Source organism: Vulpes lagopus, chromosome 19, assembly GCF_018345385.1.
Source record: "Vulpes lagopus strain Blue_001 chromosome 19, ASM1834538v1, whole genome shotgun sequence".
Classification (NCBI taxonomy): Eukaryota; Metazoa; Chordata; class Mammalia; order Carnivora; family Canidae; genus Vulpes; species Vulpes lagopus.
The window spans coordinates 51,205,915-51,224,486 of record NC_054842.1 but is presented as its reverse complement, the minus strand read 5'-3'; the positions used below and the strand labels follow the sequence as shown (position 1 = coordinate 51,224,486).

At 36.0% G+C, this 18,572-nt stretch overlaps 1 protein-coding gene across 1 annotated transcript in view; it reads right to left on the bottom strand.

Annotated features, from left to right (window-relative positions):
• Positions 1 to 18,572, bottom strand: part of LEKR1 (leucine, glutamate and lysine rich 1) — a 167,192-nt gene that overhangs the window by 82,349 nt on the left and 66,271 nt on the right. The window contains exons 5-6 of the mRNA XM_041733691.1: positions 9,659 to 9,834; positions 752 to 937 (exon numbers count right to left, since the gene is read on the bottom strand). Of these exons, the coding sequence (XP_041589625.1) occupies positions 752 to 937; positions 9,659 to 9,834 (362 nt within the window). The remainder of the gene's footprint in view (positions 1 to 751; positions 938 to 9,658; positions 9,835 to 18,572) is intronic.

Sequence of the window (18,572 nt, the reverse complement as noted above, 5' to 3'; positions counted from 1 at the left end):
GAGACACTGGGACAAGCTTGAGCCTTGGAACCTGACTAGGTCTGCGTTCACTCCCTGCCATTTATCAGCTATGTGAAAACAGGTATGTTACCGTTCTAGGCCTTGATCCTCTCCTCTGAAAGATGGGATAATTATACCTGTTTTTCATAGTCACTGTGGGAATTGACAAAAGCAATTTATAAACAGTGCACATTAGGACCTAAAAATGTTAGTTCCCATCTACTTCAGCTTCTTACGGTTAGTCTAGGCCTGGGTTACCAGCACAGATATTTTCTAAATGGCTACCCAGCTCCAATTGCTTGATGTCTGGAATACCTCCAATCACTGCTAATAGCTTAATTTTGCTAAAACATGGCTTATATTATATCATTCTCCTGACTACCAACTTTCAACGATTCCTACTGCCTTTAGGGAAAAGTGCAAATTACAAAGCCTTAGTGCCAAGACACTTACTCCTCTGAGGTAGAAATTTAAAACTTTGCCCAAGGTGCCCAAAACACAATTTTTAATATTTTCATTTGGGAAAAATTAAGGAGTATATTCACTTAAGTCTCATCACTCTAATTAGCAGAACGGGAAGGGAAGATGGTAAACACTGATCACAGGCACAGTTATTGACGTAGTTACTAGTAATTAGGCATATTTGCAACATAAAATAATTAAAACAAGATTTTTTATAAGAGAAATAAAGATTTAGACATTTCTTATTATGGCTAGTTGCTAACAACAGCAAAAAATAATTTTCTTTTACCTACTACTTCTTTTTGCAAGTCATGGCATCTGGTTTGCAAGTTTACTTCCTGCTGTTTGGATGCCTGAATCTGCTGAGACCTCAGTATGGCTGCATCTGACAACAATTTCAGATTTTTCATTTCCTCTTCAAGGCATGTCTTATTTCTCTGGGACACTGTCAAACTTTTCTTTAGTATCTCTATTTCTGTAAAGAAAATTCAAAGTTTACTAATAGACAAAATTAAATCATAAATCATTTCCTCATAGAATGATTATTTTCTTTTAGGAAATTAATAGTTGAAAGTCAAGATGACTTTTCTGTCAGTATAATGACACCTAACCAAAAAATTTAAATTTAGTAGTTGTTCTGAAAAAATAAAAGGATTTTATCACTAAATGATGCATGAGAACCTTTCGCAGTTAAGCCTTGAAATTGTATTAAATGGCAATCCATTTTGCTTTTTAAATACTCACATATATGAATATCTGCATAATGTTCTGAGTTTTATTGAAATTAAATTGTTTTCCTGGCACCATGATTCAGAAAAGTAAATTTAAATGTGCTAGCATGAGCTGGTTGGGTGACATTTCTAGGAAAGTAACTAGGGTATATGCTACACAAATTATGAAGAAAGGCAGTAGGGGTGGAGAGGAATAAAAGAAAGTAGTGTCCAAAACTAATAAATTTATGGGCAGAAAGTATTAGTTAATATACCTTAATGATTCTAGTAATACTCTGTGCCCTCAAAATGAGACCAGAATTTCATCATAGCAATCACTTGGCATTATTCTATCTCCTTAGATTAAGCTTAATAGAAATATGCCTTGACAGCATTATGTAGATTTAAATGTGCTAATTTTACATAATTTTGTGAGAAATGCATGGAGCACATTACCCTTTAGAATAATTATCAAGCTCTCCCTTAATCAATCTCTTCGGCATGACTGTCTTAAGCCACTATTAAAATATTTTTAAAAACAGACAATAATGGTAAAGTACTATAAAATTTGTACAACCACAGTTTATTTGAATTGATGAGGATGTGACCTATATGAAAATATGGACAGTCTGCTTTTTCTGCTTGGCATCCCCTTCCTTGGTTAGCTTGTCCTGGGCTGTGTGATGGGTGTAGCGCGTGACTGGGTATCAGAGGAGTCTGGCTTGGTCTTAGAGCCACCACAGCAGAAGCAGCAGCCATGTGGGCAAGTGAAAACCAGAAGCAGACATCCCTAAGACAGACATGGCAGCAGGGGCGATGTGGGCTGGTAAGTGGTTACAGGAGAAGTCAGGTGCTAGGCCAGACGGGGCACAGAGAAGAGAATATGCCGATGAGTAGGATTAGGAATGTAGTCCAAGCAGAGGAATGCAAAATGTCTTTCTGTGGGTGACGAGTATGTCTGGAAGAGAACATGACCCTGAAGACAGATCTAGGGCATGAGCACAAAGGGTCTGGCACCTTCATCACTTTTAGTTACTGCTCAAAATGGAAAACCTGGGGCAATAAATTGGCAGGGACCAAATAAGTGAGGTTCTACTATATTCCAATGATTACTTTATATGGGAATCTTTTTCCTAAGAATAACTATGTGCTTCTAAATATTTATGGATATGCACCTGTTTGTATGAGGAAAACTGCTAACACACTAGTGCATAAAATTTTAAAAGAAGAGAGTTTAAAAAAATATGGAGGTTGCAGTTTTTCCTCAGGCCTAAACAGTCTTCTTGGGTATTTCTGTATCAAGGTGGCTCCTTATGCTGAATAAATTGTCTCATATCCTAATCATATCTGCGTTTAAATCAGAATGACACTGCAGAGGAGTCTGCACATGCTGTCACCTATTTTTCATTTGCCAGAATAATACTGCTTAGGTTAGCAGGCTGACTCTGTAAGTATACACTACTATCTGTCTCGAAAATAACTGCTCGTGTCAACATGACTTTCTATCTGACATTAAAATAATAAGAATCTGCAATACAAATTTATTTGTAAAATATATTCTTAACACATGGAAAAGTACAGCAAGATTTCCAAAACAACAGGAGCAATGTTTCTGACATGGTATTAGGAGAGTAAACTCCACGAAGGTGAAGTCAGTCACCCTTGGCAAATTACACATCCCTGTTGTTTGGCAATCCTGGTGTCAAATAGTCAATCCTACTTTCATCATTTTACAACTTCCTGTCAGTCACGTATCCCAATTTGGGGTTCAGAAGTTATCTCCACCAGATAAACCTATTCTGGTCGTTATACCCACCTTCTGTTTCCCCTGTGCCTCAGTATCCCCTATGAAGGCCTCCTGACCTCATACATCTGGCCTGCTGCTGCTCATATGCTACCACGGCCTGGAAAATCTTTCCTGACCCAATCTGGAAGTGACCTACATCTTCCTGGAACTCGCACCAACTATCCCATTTTTATTGCACTGATCATATGCATACATATGACCTACTATTAGACTGTAAGTTATTTTAGGTCAAGATAATATCTTACTCATTTTTTATGCCACCCACAATTTCTACCATGATGTCCTAGAAATGACAGGAGCTCAATACATATCTACTAAATGAGTAAAGTCATTGTTGAGCAAAACCCCTAGTTTCTGATATACCGGTTTCTGAATATTTTTTTTTCTTACCTTACCCTTCACTTCATAGGCAAGCATTTTGAGCCCCAGATTATTTAATGTCAGACTAGATAAAGTAGTAAAACACACAAGCAAAAGGAGCAAACATTTTTTTTTTTTTAAGGAGCAAACATTCTTAATAAGATAAACAAATAGGCCTATCTTATCCCTAATCTCTTCAATTTTATGAAAAATGTGGGCTACATTTCTATGCCCAATTCAGAACTTGAATTTTAAAAGTTCAAGAGCTATTCAATCAATAGTTACTTTGATAATGGAAGCAAATTGAATCTACTTAAAATAGTCTACCTTTAGTGTGGTGATTCTACCCTAAAAATATTTTTTTCCTGAAATTTCTGGAAAAATAAAATCCTGTGCTCTGGTTTAAGAAAACCTAATCTAAGAAAATTTGACTAAAATATATTGATTACACAAAGAGAAATCCACTCATTAGAGGGGTAGGAAATATTTCACTCATATCTGCTATTCAATAATCAACATATTTTGTCAGCAAGAAAATATTAAGCAATGCCTTTTCTAGGAATATTGTTTCTTTTTTGGACTTTGATTTTAAGCCTAAATTTTAATGTGCAAATCTTTTAAAGTATCTCAAATAATGTTGTGCAATGTGTATGGGGTTCATTATATTTATTAGTTTGTTAGGGCTGCTGTATGAGTGGCTGAAGCAACAGAAATTGATTTTTTTTTTCATAGTTCTGGAAGCTAAAAAGTCTGAGATCAAGCTATCAACTGGGTAAGTTTCTTCTGAGGGCCAGGAAGGATGGATCTGTTCCAGGCCTTTCTGCTTGGCTTGGAGACACTTGGCTGTGTCTTCAAGACTCTTCCCTCTGTATGTATCTGTTTCCAAATTTCCTCTTTTTTATAAGGAACATCAATCACATTAGATTAGAGCCCATCCACTTTATTTCTTTAAGGACTCTAATTCCAAATGTAACTGTATTTGTAGTCCTGAGGGATTAGGACTTCAATGTATGAATTTAGGGGAGTGATAAAATTCAGCCAATAACACTACAGTTTAGAATACCTATTAGCATTTACATTGTGATTATAAATATGCAAAAAATAGATGAGCATGTGTTGGAATAGGAGATAAAATGAGAAAATGAAAATAATTATGTTAGGATAAAGGAATTAGGAATATGAATTAGGAAGTTATTTCACTTCTTATAAAAATGTTTCATGTTTTTTTTTATATCAACTTTTCAATTGAAGAACTGTGCCATGCAGAATCAACTCATACCATAAAGATACATCCATGTAGATCATAAATAAAAGCTGAGAGTTTTTTTTAAAGTATTTGTCATTTAAAATGTTTGTAATACTGTCAAAGTTTATAGCTAATACAGGTTTTTAGCTTTCAGAAGAAATATTATACAATGTTAACTAATTTAAGTACAATTATTAGTATTACTCTTACATATTTCTTTATCTCGATAAGATCATTCTGTTGTTCTTAGTCCTGTTAGCCACATGGACTTAAAATCATTTTAGGTCATTATGTTCTCAGGAAATCTCTACAATTTTAGACATTTCTAATAGATGTGATTTCATTTCATTATGGTTATAATTTGCATTTCCCTAATTGACTAATGATGTTGAACAATTTTTCACACGCTTTTTGCCATCTGCATATCCTATTTGGTGAAATTTTTGCTGATATATTTTGTCCATTTCCTAATTAGACTGGTTCTTTAAAATGTAGAGTTTTGAGAGTTTTTCATGTATTCTAGATAAAAGTCCTTTGTGTGGTCCACAAGTGTTTTCTTCTAATCTGTAACTTGCATTTTCATCCTTTTACCAGGTCTTAGTGCAAAAGTTTTTAATTTTATTGAGGTTCTAACTATTAAGTTTTCCTATTGTACATCATGCTTTTTTTTTTTTTTTTTTTTTGGCCTATAGATAACCAATTACTCTAGTAATTACTCCAATTACTCAATTGTCTCCGATATTACTTTCAGTCAGTTAAAAAAGGCTAGGCTATCCTTCCTCCACTGAACTGCTTGCTTACCCTTATCAAAAATCAGTTCAACATATTTATGTGGGTCTGTATTTTATATATACATATATACTTAATATATTATTTATATATTAATAAATACATTTAAACTATAAGAACATTAATTTTATTTATTTTATTTTTTTATTAATTTTATTTAAGGCTACAAGCCTGCCACAAGAACACTTTAGGATAAATGTGTGGACATATGTTTTTACTTGTGGAGGGCATAAATATCTAAGGGAAGAATTTCAAGGGTCATTGGTTAGGTATATATTTAGTTTTATAACAAAACCTGTCAGATCTTTTTATCAAAGTGGCTATAGTATTTTATACTTTCACCAATTTGTATAAGAATTCCATTTGCTTTCCTTTCTCACCAACATTTGCTATTCTCAAGCGTTTTCATTTTAACCAATCTGGTGAGTATGTACTATTGACATTTGCATTTCCCTTTTGACCAATAATGGTGAGCACTTTTTCATGCCGTTATTGGTCATTTGTATGTTTCCTTGTAAAGTGTCCATTCAAATCTTTTGGCCATTTTTGATTGGGTTTTTTGTCGTTTTGTTACTGACTTGTTGGTATTCTTCATGTAACCTGGACAGCAGTTCTTTGTCACATGTTTTTCTAAAATATTTTTTCTATCCAATCATGAAATGGGCAAAAGACATGAAGAGAAATCTCACAGAGGAAGACATAGACATGGCCAACATGCACATGAGAAAATGCTCTGCATCACTTGCCATCAGGGAAATACAAATCAAAACCACAATGAGATACCACCTCACCCCAGTGAGAATGGGGAAAATTAACAAGGCAGGAAACAACAAATGTTGGAGAGGATGCGGAGAAAAGGGAACCCTCTTACACTGTTGGTGGGAATGTGAACTGGTGCAGCCACTCTGGAAAACTGTGTGGAGGTTCCTCAAAGAGTTAAAAATAGACCTGCCCTACGACCCAGCAATTGCACTGTTGGGGATTTACCCCAAAGATTCAGATGCAATGAAACGTCGGGACACCTGCACCCCGATGTTTCTATCAGCAATGGCCACAATAGCCAAACTGTGGAAGGAGCCTCGGTGTCCATCGAAAGATGATGGATAAAGAAGATGTGGTTTATGTATACAATGGAATATTACTCAGCAATTAGAAACGACAAATACCCACCATTTGCTTCAACGTGGATGGAACTGGAGGGTATTATGCTGAGTGAAATAAGTCAATCGGAGAAGGACAAACAGTGTATGTTCTCATTCATTTGGGGAATATAAATAATAGTGAAAGGGAATATAAAGGAAGGGAAAAGAAATGTTGGGAAATATCAGGAAGGGAGACAGAACATAAAGACTCCTAACTCGGGGAAACGAACTAGGGGTGGTGGAAGGGGAGGAGGGCGGGTGTTGGAGGGGAATGGGTGACGGGCACTGAGGTGGACACTTGACGGGATGAGCACTGGGTGTTTTTCTGTATGTTGGTAAATTGAACACCAATAAAAATTAATTAAAAAAAAAAGACCTAGCTCAAAAAAAAAAATAAAAATAAAATATTTTTTTCTGTCTGTGGCTTGCCTATTCATTTTCTTAGTGGCATGTCTTGATGAACAGAAGTTTTTAATTTTGATAAAGTCTAACATACTAAGTTTTAGTCTTTTTCTTACTTCTATGCCCTATCCAAGAAACCTTCATTTACTACCAATTTATGAAGATATTTGCTCTATTTCTTCTTTGATAGTTTTAGCTTTTATCTCTAATTCTATGATTTATCTTGAATTAATTTCATGTAGCAGTCAAGGTATATTTTGCCATATGCTTATTCAGTTGTTCTATCACAATTTGCTGAAAGACTTTCTCACATTGGATTGTTTTTGACACATTTGTCAAAAGTGAAATAATCATACAAATAGGATCATTTACCAGGCTATTTTGTTCCACTAATCTATGATGATCCATATGCCATAATACATAATAAATCTTAGAGACAGGTAACATTAATTTTCCACTGTTTGGATACTTTTAAAAGAGTTACTGTTTATTAGCTTTTTAGTTTTATCTTTTTGTATTTATTTTGTGGTGACTGCTTTATGAATTATATATCTTTTAGTCTACATATATTTATCATATTATATCACATAAAATATAAAAGGTGCAACTATTTGGATTTATTTACCACTTCTCTCCATCTTTATGTTCTAGTTGTCATAAGTTAACATACTTTATAAACCCTATATATAATAATTCCTACTTTAAGAATATACAATTTTTTTTAATTCAAAGAAATAGTCTTTCATACTTACTCATATTTATCACTTATGGTACATTTTAATCCATCCTAAGGGCTCTGGAGTTATGTTCATTTTTTTTTTCAAAGTTTATCTTTCCTCTTTAAAATGAATCTTTTCTATTTTTTTTAAATTTTTTTAATTTATTTATGATTGTCATACAGAGAGAGAGAGAGAGAGAGAGAGGCAGAGACACAGGCAGAGTGAGAAGCAGGCTCCATGCACCGGGAGCCCGACGTGGATTCGATCCCGGGTCTCCAGGATCGCGCCCTGGGCCAAAGGCAGGCGCCAAACCGCTATACCACCCAGGGATCCCGAATCTTTTCTATTGATCTATCTTAAATTCACTGATTTTTTTTCTATAATCACAATACGCTATATAGGTCTATCCAGTAAATTTTTATTTCAGGTATTGTACTTTTCCATTTTGAATATCCAATTTTTAATAGTTTTTTGCTAAAGTATTCTATCTTTTCATTCATTACTAGCTTACTTTCTTTTATGTCACTGAACATAGTTAACAGCTAATTTGAAATCCTGGTTAGTCATTTATATCATCTGGATCAACTCAGTATGGGCCATGTTTTCCTGTTTATTTCCAGACCAAGAAATCTGGGGTTGTGTCTTGAACATTGAGGATGTTATGTTATGGAGACCCTGAAATCTCTTATGCTTGTCTAAAGGGTAGTGATTTTGGCATTGTTTTATTTTAATAAGCAGTTAACCTGGCTGAACCCAAACTGTAAAATACATCTCCCCTTGGGTACGCAGCAGCTAAAATATCAATTATTTTGGCTTTTGATGGGTTGTTTAAAATTTTCCCTGTGCACATGTATTTCAAGAATAGGCCAAAGATTTGGAAAGAGTTTATATGCAAAAATCTGAGCACTCTCTCTGATCATCTCTTTTCTGGGATATTCTCTCTCAGAGGATGCCTTAATCTGTGTCCTCCAGTCTTTAAGCCAAAAACACTATAGATTTCTATCAGAGTCTTACCTTCCCTGTATGGAACACACTGTACCCTTCCCTCAATCTAACAGCCTTAAACAAACAAACAAAAATAAAAAATAAAACCCCAGAGAATTCACCCAGTTCCATTATTTTCTTTTAATTTAAAAAAAAATAGCCTTTTACAAAATATAACAGTTTCATAGAAAAATTATGCAGAAAGACTGAGAATTTCCACATAACCTCTCTCTCCATACATGCACAGCCTCTCCCATCATCAACACCCTGCACCAGAGTGGGACGTTTCTTATAATCAACGAATCTATACCCACACATCATAATTATCCCAAATTCTTAGTTTTTATTAGAATTCACTCTTGGGTTTTACATTCTGTGGGTTTTGACAAATGTAAAATGACATGTACCCACTATTGTAGTATCATATGAAGTATTTTCATTTCTCTAAAAATCCTCCAACTCAACCTATTCATCTTTCCCTTCCACCTTGGCAAAAACAGATTTCGTTGCTATATCCATAGTTTTGCCTTTTTCAGAATGTCATTTAGTTGGAATCTTATAGTATGTGGCTTTTTCAGATTGGCTTCTTTCACTCAGTAATATGCCTTCTCTCAATATTTGACATTTCTTCTGTTATATTAACGATTAAGTTTTGGTCACTGTGCAGTGTTTTTAAGTAGTGATTTTGTCCAGAATTTATCAGTTACCTGAGGAAAGACTGATCCAACATGAAATACAAAGTCATGAACAGAAGAAAAAATTTAAAGTACAAATTGGCACATTGAACGGTAATAAACAGACTTCTGGTCACAGCTCCAGATAGATGTATCATGGTTTATCTTAGGTCAGCCTATAATTATTGAATTCCAGTGTTCAGAGAGGACATAACAGCCTGCTAGTTTACCAACCAATAACAAATTTAAAAGTTGATCACAAGTCCCATCACATAAAATGAAGAATTATTTCATTACATATGATGCACCATACACCCAAAAAAAGAAAAGAAGATGATTACATTCTAAATATACATAACGAACCTGTCAATGCTGTTTCACTTATGGATTTAATTTGTAGAAAAACTTCTCCTTTCAGTGAAGTCCAATTTTGAAAATTATCACATACTTCATTTTTAATACTGGTTAGCTCCCTTTTAGTAAAAGTAAGTAGTGAAAGAGTCTTATTCCAGAAATATTTGTACTCCACCAATTTTTGACTGTAAAATAGTTTTTAAAAAATTAAGAATTTTTTTAAAAAGGAAGCATAATCACAAATATTTCATCAAGAAAATGGTTTTCTTTGAAAAACATTTTGAGAATGACCATATAATTTATTGTCTAAATGGAGACAACTTTGAAAGTAAAAGGAGTAAAATAAAGATGCTATTTTATTTTGCTGAGATGACAGATATAAACTGAGGATATCCCAGGAAAACTGAGGTATATGGTCACTCCAGCTTATTTCTATTGTGTTATTATTTTAGTTATAAATAAAGACAGCTAACGTTTTCATACACATTAATTCTATTAACCTTTTAAATTCATTCAACAGTAAATACTTAGTAAAGAAAATTAGGTCAAAGTGAAAATCAGAGCCAAAAATGAGAATCTCAGATTCTTAGACAGTATTCTTGCTACATACCGAGATTCTCCAGGCTGTGTAAAAGCTGCGGTAATAATAATATCTTTTAAAGTGATTGATCCAGTGCTTTTGCTTCATGAAATGTCACAATTCAAAGTAATCACATATTTTTTTCAATCTCAGTGATTTTTATCACTTCAGATGTCCTGGCTATAATTTACCTAATAATCAAAAAAGATTCAGGCATAGATCTAGGAGTTATTAGAAAAAAAAAAATGATGACTGAAGCCATGGAAGTGTAATTATTTGTTTAATATTTGTTTTCTCGAATAGACTAGATTTATGATGCAAAGACTATATCTGTCTTATTCATCACAGTTTCCCGAGCACCTAGCACAGTACCTACCACATGTATATGCTCAACAAATACTGACAAAGGAATGAGTAAAAATAATAGATCACCCAGTTGGATGAATGAAGAAGTGAATAGTGCTGAGGACAAAAACACTGGATAACACTAACATTTATGAGACTAAAACAGAAAAGAATCCCTCAAAAAAGACTAGGGAGTAAAAAAGAAAAAACAAAACAAAAGTAATATCAGAAATCCAGGAAATCAGAGAATTTAAGCAAAAAAGTAGTGGTCAGTGTTTAAGCCTTCAGGTAAAGGCTGAACAGAGTCCACCGTACCTGATATTAAGGAGGCCTCTGGTGATCTCAGAGAGAAGCATTAGGTAGGAAAGGACAGAGCTATAAAGCAGAAGTGACAAAACAGGCGATACCAGCAATCACGAACCTTGACTTAAATGGCAAGAAGAGACACAGAAAAATGCAGAGTAGAATAGTTTGTTGAGGTAGGAGACACCTGAGCAAAGCCACCTGCACACAGCCACAAGTACAATTAGAGGCCAAAAACCCAGACAAGAGGTGCAGTCAATTTCTTGTGTAAAGTCCTAGAAAGGACAGATGTAAGGCAGAGGCTGAAAGATTAGCCTATGTCAGAAAGAAGGGTGATATCATTTTATATGTCAACTAAAGTCCACCTGAGTGACCAGAAGCCACAGGAGAGGCCTCAATCAGCATGCAGAGCTGGGAGCTAAGAGACACTAATTTCAAAAAGGAAGAGAACGAGTCCAAATAGATCACTTAGTCAAGGGGGACAAAAGAATGGGGAGTCTGAATGTGGAGCCAGAAACTGGTAAGACAGGGAGACAAGAGCTATGAACTCAGTCAAGGTCAAGGGGCTAATGGTTTGGTTTAAGGAAGCTGCTGAGAGTAAGCCATATACATGGGAGCCCAGGCTTAGAAGGATATTTAACAGAAAAAAAGACTGGAGGCAGATTCAGGGGCTTCTGTAGGAGAAGGGCAGAACACAGAAAGTTCAAGCTTATTGGCTAGGAGCAGATTCATGTTTTGTGGGGCCTAAATCTTATATGATTAGTGGTGAGTGGGAGGAGTGCTTTCTAGAAAAAAAGAATACAAAAATGATGTCTATATGAGGTGGCTGAGTAGCTCAGTTGGTTAAGCATCCAACTCTTGATCTCAGCTCAGGTCATGGTCTCAGGATTGTGAGATCGAGCTCCACGTCCAGCCTCATGCTAGGTGTGGAGCCTGTTTAAGATTCTCTCTCTCTCTCCCTCTGCACCCCAACTCTTTCTTGCTCTAAAAAAATATATTTAAAAATTAAGTTTAAAAGTGCAATTATATAGAGGATGAGAAAAATCATTATAAATAAAAATTAAGTTGATGAATTCCACCAATATCACAAAATACAGGAAAATAATAAGCCGAAACCAAGAGTCAGAGGCTTAACCAACTTGAGCCGCTCAGGTGCATCCACTTGCAATTCTTGTCTACATGTTCTATAACCACTTGTTCATATGAGAACCATTTTTATATAATACTTTATGAGGAGAGAATATAAAAATTATATAACCTTTCATCTAGCATGGCCATTAGTTTTTTATTACTGGTAGTTTCAAAAGATTCTTTCAGGTTTATGGCTTATTATTGATAATACTGTGTAAATATTATATACCATGTAATTTGGAAAAAAGCTTATCAATTTTTTATATGATTATAGGATTAGGAGCATTTCAAGTGTTTTTAGAAAATGACTAGGCTTAAATTGTCTTTGAAATGATGAAACTCATAAGCCAATTTATCTTAGATGTCCTTGAAGTCGTATGATTTTTATGTTGTAGTCAGTGAAATTGGCAAGACACTTAAATCTTTTGTAAATTGGCAAGACACTTAAATCTTTCTTCAATGTATTTGAATAACTGACTCCACTTCATTGAATGGATTATGAAATAATCCAAGAGATTTTTGTTTTGTTTTGTTTGAAAGATTTTATTTATTTATTCATGAGAGACCCAGAGAGAGAGACAGAGATACAAGCAGAGGGAGAAGCAGGCTCCATGCAGGGAGCCTGATGCAGGACTCGATCCCAAAACTCCAGGATCATGACCTGAGCCAAAGGCAGATGCTCAACCACTGAGCTACCTAGGTGCCCCAATCCAAGAGTTTTTGTTGAAAATGTATCTTTCGTTTAATGAATTCACCTGTAATATAATCTGCAAAAAAGTTACATTTTTTAAAGATTTTATTTATTCATGAGAGACACAGAGAGAGAGAGAGGCCGAGACACAGGCAGAGGGAGAAGCAGGCTCCATGCAGGGAGCCCAATGTTGGACCCAATCCCAGGACTCCAGGATCATGCCCTGAGCCGGAAGGCAGACACTTAACCACTGAGCCACCCAGGCATCCCAAAAGTTACAATTTTTTTTTTTGCCAGAATAATTTCTATGCTTAAATTCATCTTTCTTGTTTTATTCCATTAATTTAAAAAAATTCATACACATCAAAATGTTTAGTATGTGATGTCTAGCTTATATTATTGAAGCATTCTAAAATGTTTCCAAATGGCAGGTTTTTGTTTTGTTTTTTTTTTTTTTAAAGATTTTATTTATTTATTCACGAGAGACACAGAGATAGGGAGGCAGAGACACAGGCAGAGGGGAGAAGCAGGCTCCATGCACCGAGAGCCCGACGTGGGACTCGATCCTGGGTCTCCAGGATCGCGCCCTGGGCCAAAGGCAGGCGCCAAACCACTGCGCCACCCAGGGATCCCCAAATGGCAGGTTTAATACTGTCTTCCCAACTCAATTTCCCTTTTTCAGATTCCCCAAATGCTTGTGACGACTCCAAGTGCGTATCAACATCAGAAGTTTGAGAAAGAGAGAAATCAGAATGGAAAAAGAAATAATTTTAACCAATTACCATTAGGCCATCTTACTTTTGCGAGAGGCCCTCTGAGAACCTTGGAAGGGGCTCCTGAGTGAAGAGGTCTGAAATTTACGTGTCATTCCATTCACAGTAAATGATGTCTGTGTTTATAATGTTAATTTTTTTTTCAAAATATGAAGGAAGACACATAGCTGCTGAGAGATGAGTAGTCCAAGCAGAATAGTGAGGACCTAGAATAGTATTGGGGAAACTGAAGGCCTGGTATTTAACAATCTGTTAGTATGAAGACTGACAGTTGTAAGGGTAATTACAACTAAATGAGTAGCGGTAAAAGGAGTTGGAATATTGGTAAACTCCTCTAGGAAGAAACATCCTCCACATAGAAAATCCTAAAGAATCCACACACACACACACCCTCAAATACTAGAACAAACAGGTTCATCAAGTTCACAGGCCACTGGATACATGATCTACATGCAAAAATCAGCTTTATGTCTGTATACCAACAATAACCAATTACAAAAATAATATTAAAATAACCCTACTCATAATAACATTAAAAAGAATAAAATATTTAGAAATAATTTACATATTTACCCCAAAGATACAAATGCAGTGAAAGACCAAGACACCTGCACCCCAATGTGGACAGCAGCAGTGTCCACAATAGCCAAACTGTGGAAGGAGCCACGATGTCCTTCAAAAGATGATGGATAAAGAAGATGTGGTCTATGTATACAATGGAATATTCCTCAGCCATTAGAAGAGACGAATACTGGCCATTTGCTTCAACGTGGAAGAACCTGGAGGGGATTATGCTGCGTGAAGTAAGTCAATTGGAGAAGGACAAACATATGGTTTCATTCATACGGGGAATATAAGAAATATTAAAAGGGACTTTAAGGGAAAGGAGGGAAACTGAGTGGGAAAAATTAGAGAGGGAGACAAATCATCAGAGACTCCTAACTCTGGGAAACGAACAAACTTCCCCCCTTGCAGAAGGGGAGGTGGGCACGGGTTGGGGTGACTGGGTGATGGGCACAGAGGGGGGCACGTGATGGGATGAGCACTGGGTGTGATACTATATGTTGACAAATCAAACTCCAATAAAAACAAATGGAAAAAAAAAGAAAGAAAGAATTTACAAAAGGAGTGTGAGACTGGTACAGGCATAACTTGGAGACATTGCAGGTTGGTTCCAGACCACCACAATAAAGTAAATTTCACAATGAAATGAGTTAAACTTGTTTGGTTTCTCAGTATATCTATAGAAGTTACGTTTATACTATATTGTAGTCTATTAAATGTGCAAAAGTATCATGTCTTAAAAATGTATATATATTAATTAAAAATACTTTATTGCTAAGAACTGCTATCATATGCATTTTCAATGAGTCACAACCTTTTTGCTGGTGGAGAGTGTTGCCTCTACGTTGATGGCTGCTGACTGATCACGATGATGGTTGCTAAAGGTTGGGATGATGTGGCAATCTTTTTTTTTTTTTTTTTGGTGCAAAAAAAGTGATTTTTATTAAAGCACAGACACAGGATCCGAAGGTCTAAAGAGCTGCTGCAATGGGATTGTGAGGAGTGGCTGAGTATATACTTGGGAACTAGGGGAGGTAAGGAAAAAGGGAGATTTCCAAAAGGACTTTAACATGTTAAAGAGGACTTAAAATATAAGACCGCAATGAAGTTTGCCAAGCCAATTGACTTGCTTTTTCACAAATGACTTCTCTGTAGCATGCAATGCGGTTTGATAGCATTTTACCCACAGCATTTCTTTCAAAATTTGAGTCAATCCTCTCAAACCCTGCCCACCACTTTATCAACTAAGTTTATGTAATTTTCTAAATCTTTTATGTCATTACAACAATCTTCTTAGCATCTTCACCAGGAGTAGATTCCATTCCAGGAAACCAGTTTCTTTGCTCATCCATATGAGGCAACTCCTCATCCGTTAAAGTTTTATCATGAAATTGCAGCAATTCAGTCATATCTTTAGGTTCTATTTCTAATTCCAGTTCTCTCGCTATATCATTAGATTCTATTCCTTTTTTTAATAATAAATTTATTTTTTATTGGTGTTCAATTTGCCAACATACAGAATAACACCCAGTGCTCATCCCGTCAAGTGCCCCCCTCAGTGCCCGTCACCCATTCACCCCACCCCCCGCCCTCCTCCCCTTCCACCACCCCTAGTTCGTTTCCCAGAGTTAGGAGTCTTTATGTTCTGTCTACCTTTCTGACATTTCCTACTCATTTCTTCTCCCTTCCCTTCTATTCCCTTCCACTATTATTTATATTCCCCAAATGAATGAGAACATATAATGTTTGTCCTTCTCCAATTGACTTACTTCACTCGGCATTATACCCTCCAGGTCCATCCACGTTGAAGCAAATGGTGGGTATTTGTCATTTCTAATGGCTGAGGAATATTCCATTGTACATCCTAATTCCAGTTCTCTCGTTATTCTCACTACACTAGTTATTTCCTCCACTGAAGTCCAGGACTCCGCAAAATCATCCATGAAGGTTGGAATCACCTTTGTGCAAACTTCTGTTCATGTCGATATTCTGACTTCTTCCTATGATTCACAAATGTTCTTTTTTTTTTTTTATTCACAAATGTTCTTAACAGGATCTAGAATGGGCAGAAAGTTTTCAGCTTACTTTGCCCAAATCCATCAGAGTAATCATTATCAATGGCAGCTATAACCTTACAAAATGTATTCCTTAAATAATAAGGCTTGAAAGTCAAAGTCACTCCTTGACCCAGGGGCTGCAGAATGGATGGCATGAAAACATTAATCTAATTGTACATCTCCACTACACCTCTTGGATGGCCAGGTGCACTGTCAATGAGCAGTCATATTTTGAAAGGAAGATTTTTTTCTGAGCAATAAGCATCAACAATAGGCATAAAATATTTAGTAAATCATATTGTAAGCAGATTTGCTATCATCCAGGCTTTGTTGTTCTATTCCTAGAGCACAGGAAGAGTAGATTCAGCATAATTCTTAAGGGCTCTCGAATTTTCAAAAATCATAAATGAACATTGGCTTCAACTTAAAGTCGCCAGCTGCATTAGCCCCTCACAAGGGAGCCAGCCTGTGCTTTGAAGCTTTAAAAACAGGCATTGACTTCTCCTGTCTAGCTAAGAAAGTCCTAGGTGGCATCTTTTCCCAATAGAAGGCTGTTTTGTCTACACTGAAAATCTGCTGTTTAGTGTAGCCACCTTCATTACTTTGCTTAACTACATCTTCTGCAAACTTGCTGTGTAGCTTCGACATCAGCACCTGCTACTTCATCTTGCACCTTTGCTATGGAGACGGCTTCTTTCCTTAAACCTCATGAACCAACCTCTGCAGGCTTCAAACTTTTCTTCCACATCTTCCCTTTCTCAGCCTTTGTAGATAGAAGTGAAGAGTAGGGGCCTTATTCCAGATTAGGCTTTGGGTTCAGGGACTATTGTGGCTGGTTTGATATTCTTCCCAAACCACTAAAACCTTCTCCGTATCAGCAATAAGGCTGTTTTGCTTTCTCATCACTCATGTATTCATTGGATATGAAAACTCATGTGTCCATTTAATATCCTTCAAGAACTCTTTATTTGCATCCACAACTTCACTAACTGTTTGGCACAAGAGGTCTAGCTTTTGGCATATCTTGGCTTTTTTTTGTTTCCTGACTTCAAGTTTTTAATTAAGTTCTAGTTAGTTAATACACGTGGTAAAATTGGTTTTAGATGATTCATCACTTACATATAATACCCGCTGTGCATCATAATTAGTGCCCTCCTTAATAATCATCACCCATTTAGCCCATCCCCCACCCACCTGCCTCCATCAACCTTCAGTTCATTCTCTATAGTTAAAAATCTCTTATGATTTGCTTCCCTTTCTCTTTTTTCTTTCCCCTATGTTCATCTCTTTTGTTTCTTAATTCCACATGTGAGTGAAGTCATACAAGTAGTTGTCTTTCTGTGACTGACTTTTTTCACTTAACATAATACACTCTAGTTTCCACCATGTCATTACAAATGGCAAGATTTCATTCTTTTTCATGGCTGAGTAATATTCTATTGTGTATGTGTGTGTGTGTGTGTGTGTGTGTGTGCGTGTACACTCTTGTGTATACACTCTTATGTGTATACATATATGCACACCACATCTTGTTTATCTATTCATCATTTGATGGATATTTGGGCTCTTTTCATTATTTGGATACTTAGGCCTATCTTGGCTTTTGACATGCCTTCCTCACTAAGCTTAACCACTTCCAGCTTTCCATTTAAAGTGAGAAATGTGTAATTTGCATTGAGCCATCAAAAAGTCTCAAATAGCCAAATCAATATTAAGGAAAAAAAGAAGCTGGAGGTATCATAAATCCAGATTTCAAGATATAGTACAAAGCTATAGTAATCAAAATAGTATAGTACTGGCACAAAAACAGATACATAGATAACTGCAACAGAACAGAAAGCACAGAAGTAAACCCACAATTATTTGGTCAATTAACCCATGACAAAGAAGGCAAGAATATGCAATAGGGTGGGAGGAGAAAGATAGTTCTTCAATAAACGGAAGAGGAAAAAACTGGACAGTTACATGTAGAAGAGTTAAATTGGAACACTTTTTAATACCACACACAAAAATAAACTCAAAATGGATTAAAGACCTAAATATGAGACCTGAAACCATAAAAATCCTAGAAGAGAGCACAGGCAGTAATTTCTCTGACATCAGCCATAGCAACATTTTTCTAGACAGGTCTCCTAGGCAAGGGAAACAAAAGCAAAAATAAACTATTGGGACTGCATCAAAATAAAAAGCTCTGCACAGTGAAGGGAACCATCAATAAAACAAAAATAAAGGGATGCCTGGGTGGCTCAGTGGTTGAGCATCTGTCTTTGGCTCAGGGCATGAACCCAGAGTTCTGGGACGGAGTCCCGCATTGGGCTCCCGGTGAGGAGCCTGCTTCTCCCCCTGCCTATGTCTCTCATGAATAAATAAAATCTTTAAAACAATACAAAATAAAACAAAAAGAACCTACTGAATGAGAGAAGATACTTGCAAATGATATATCCAATAAGGGGTTAACATCCAACATCATAATGGACTT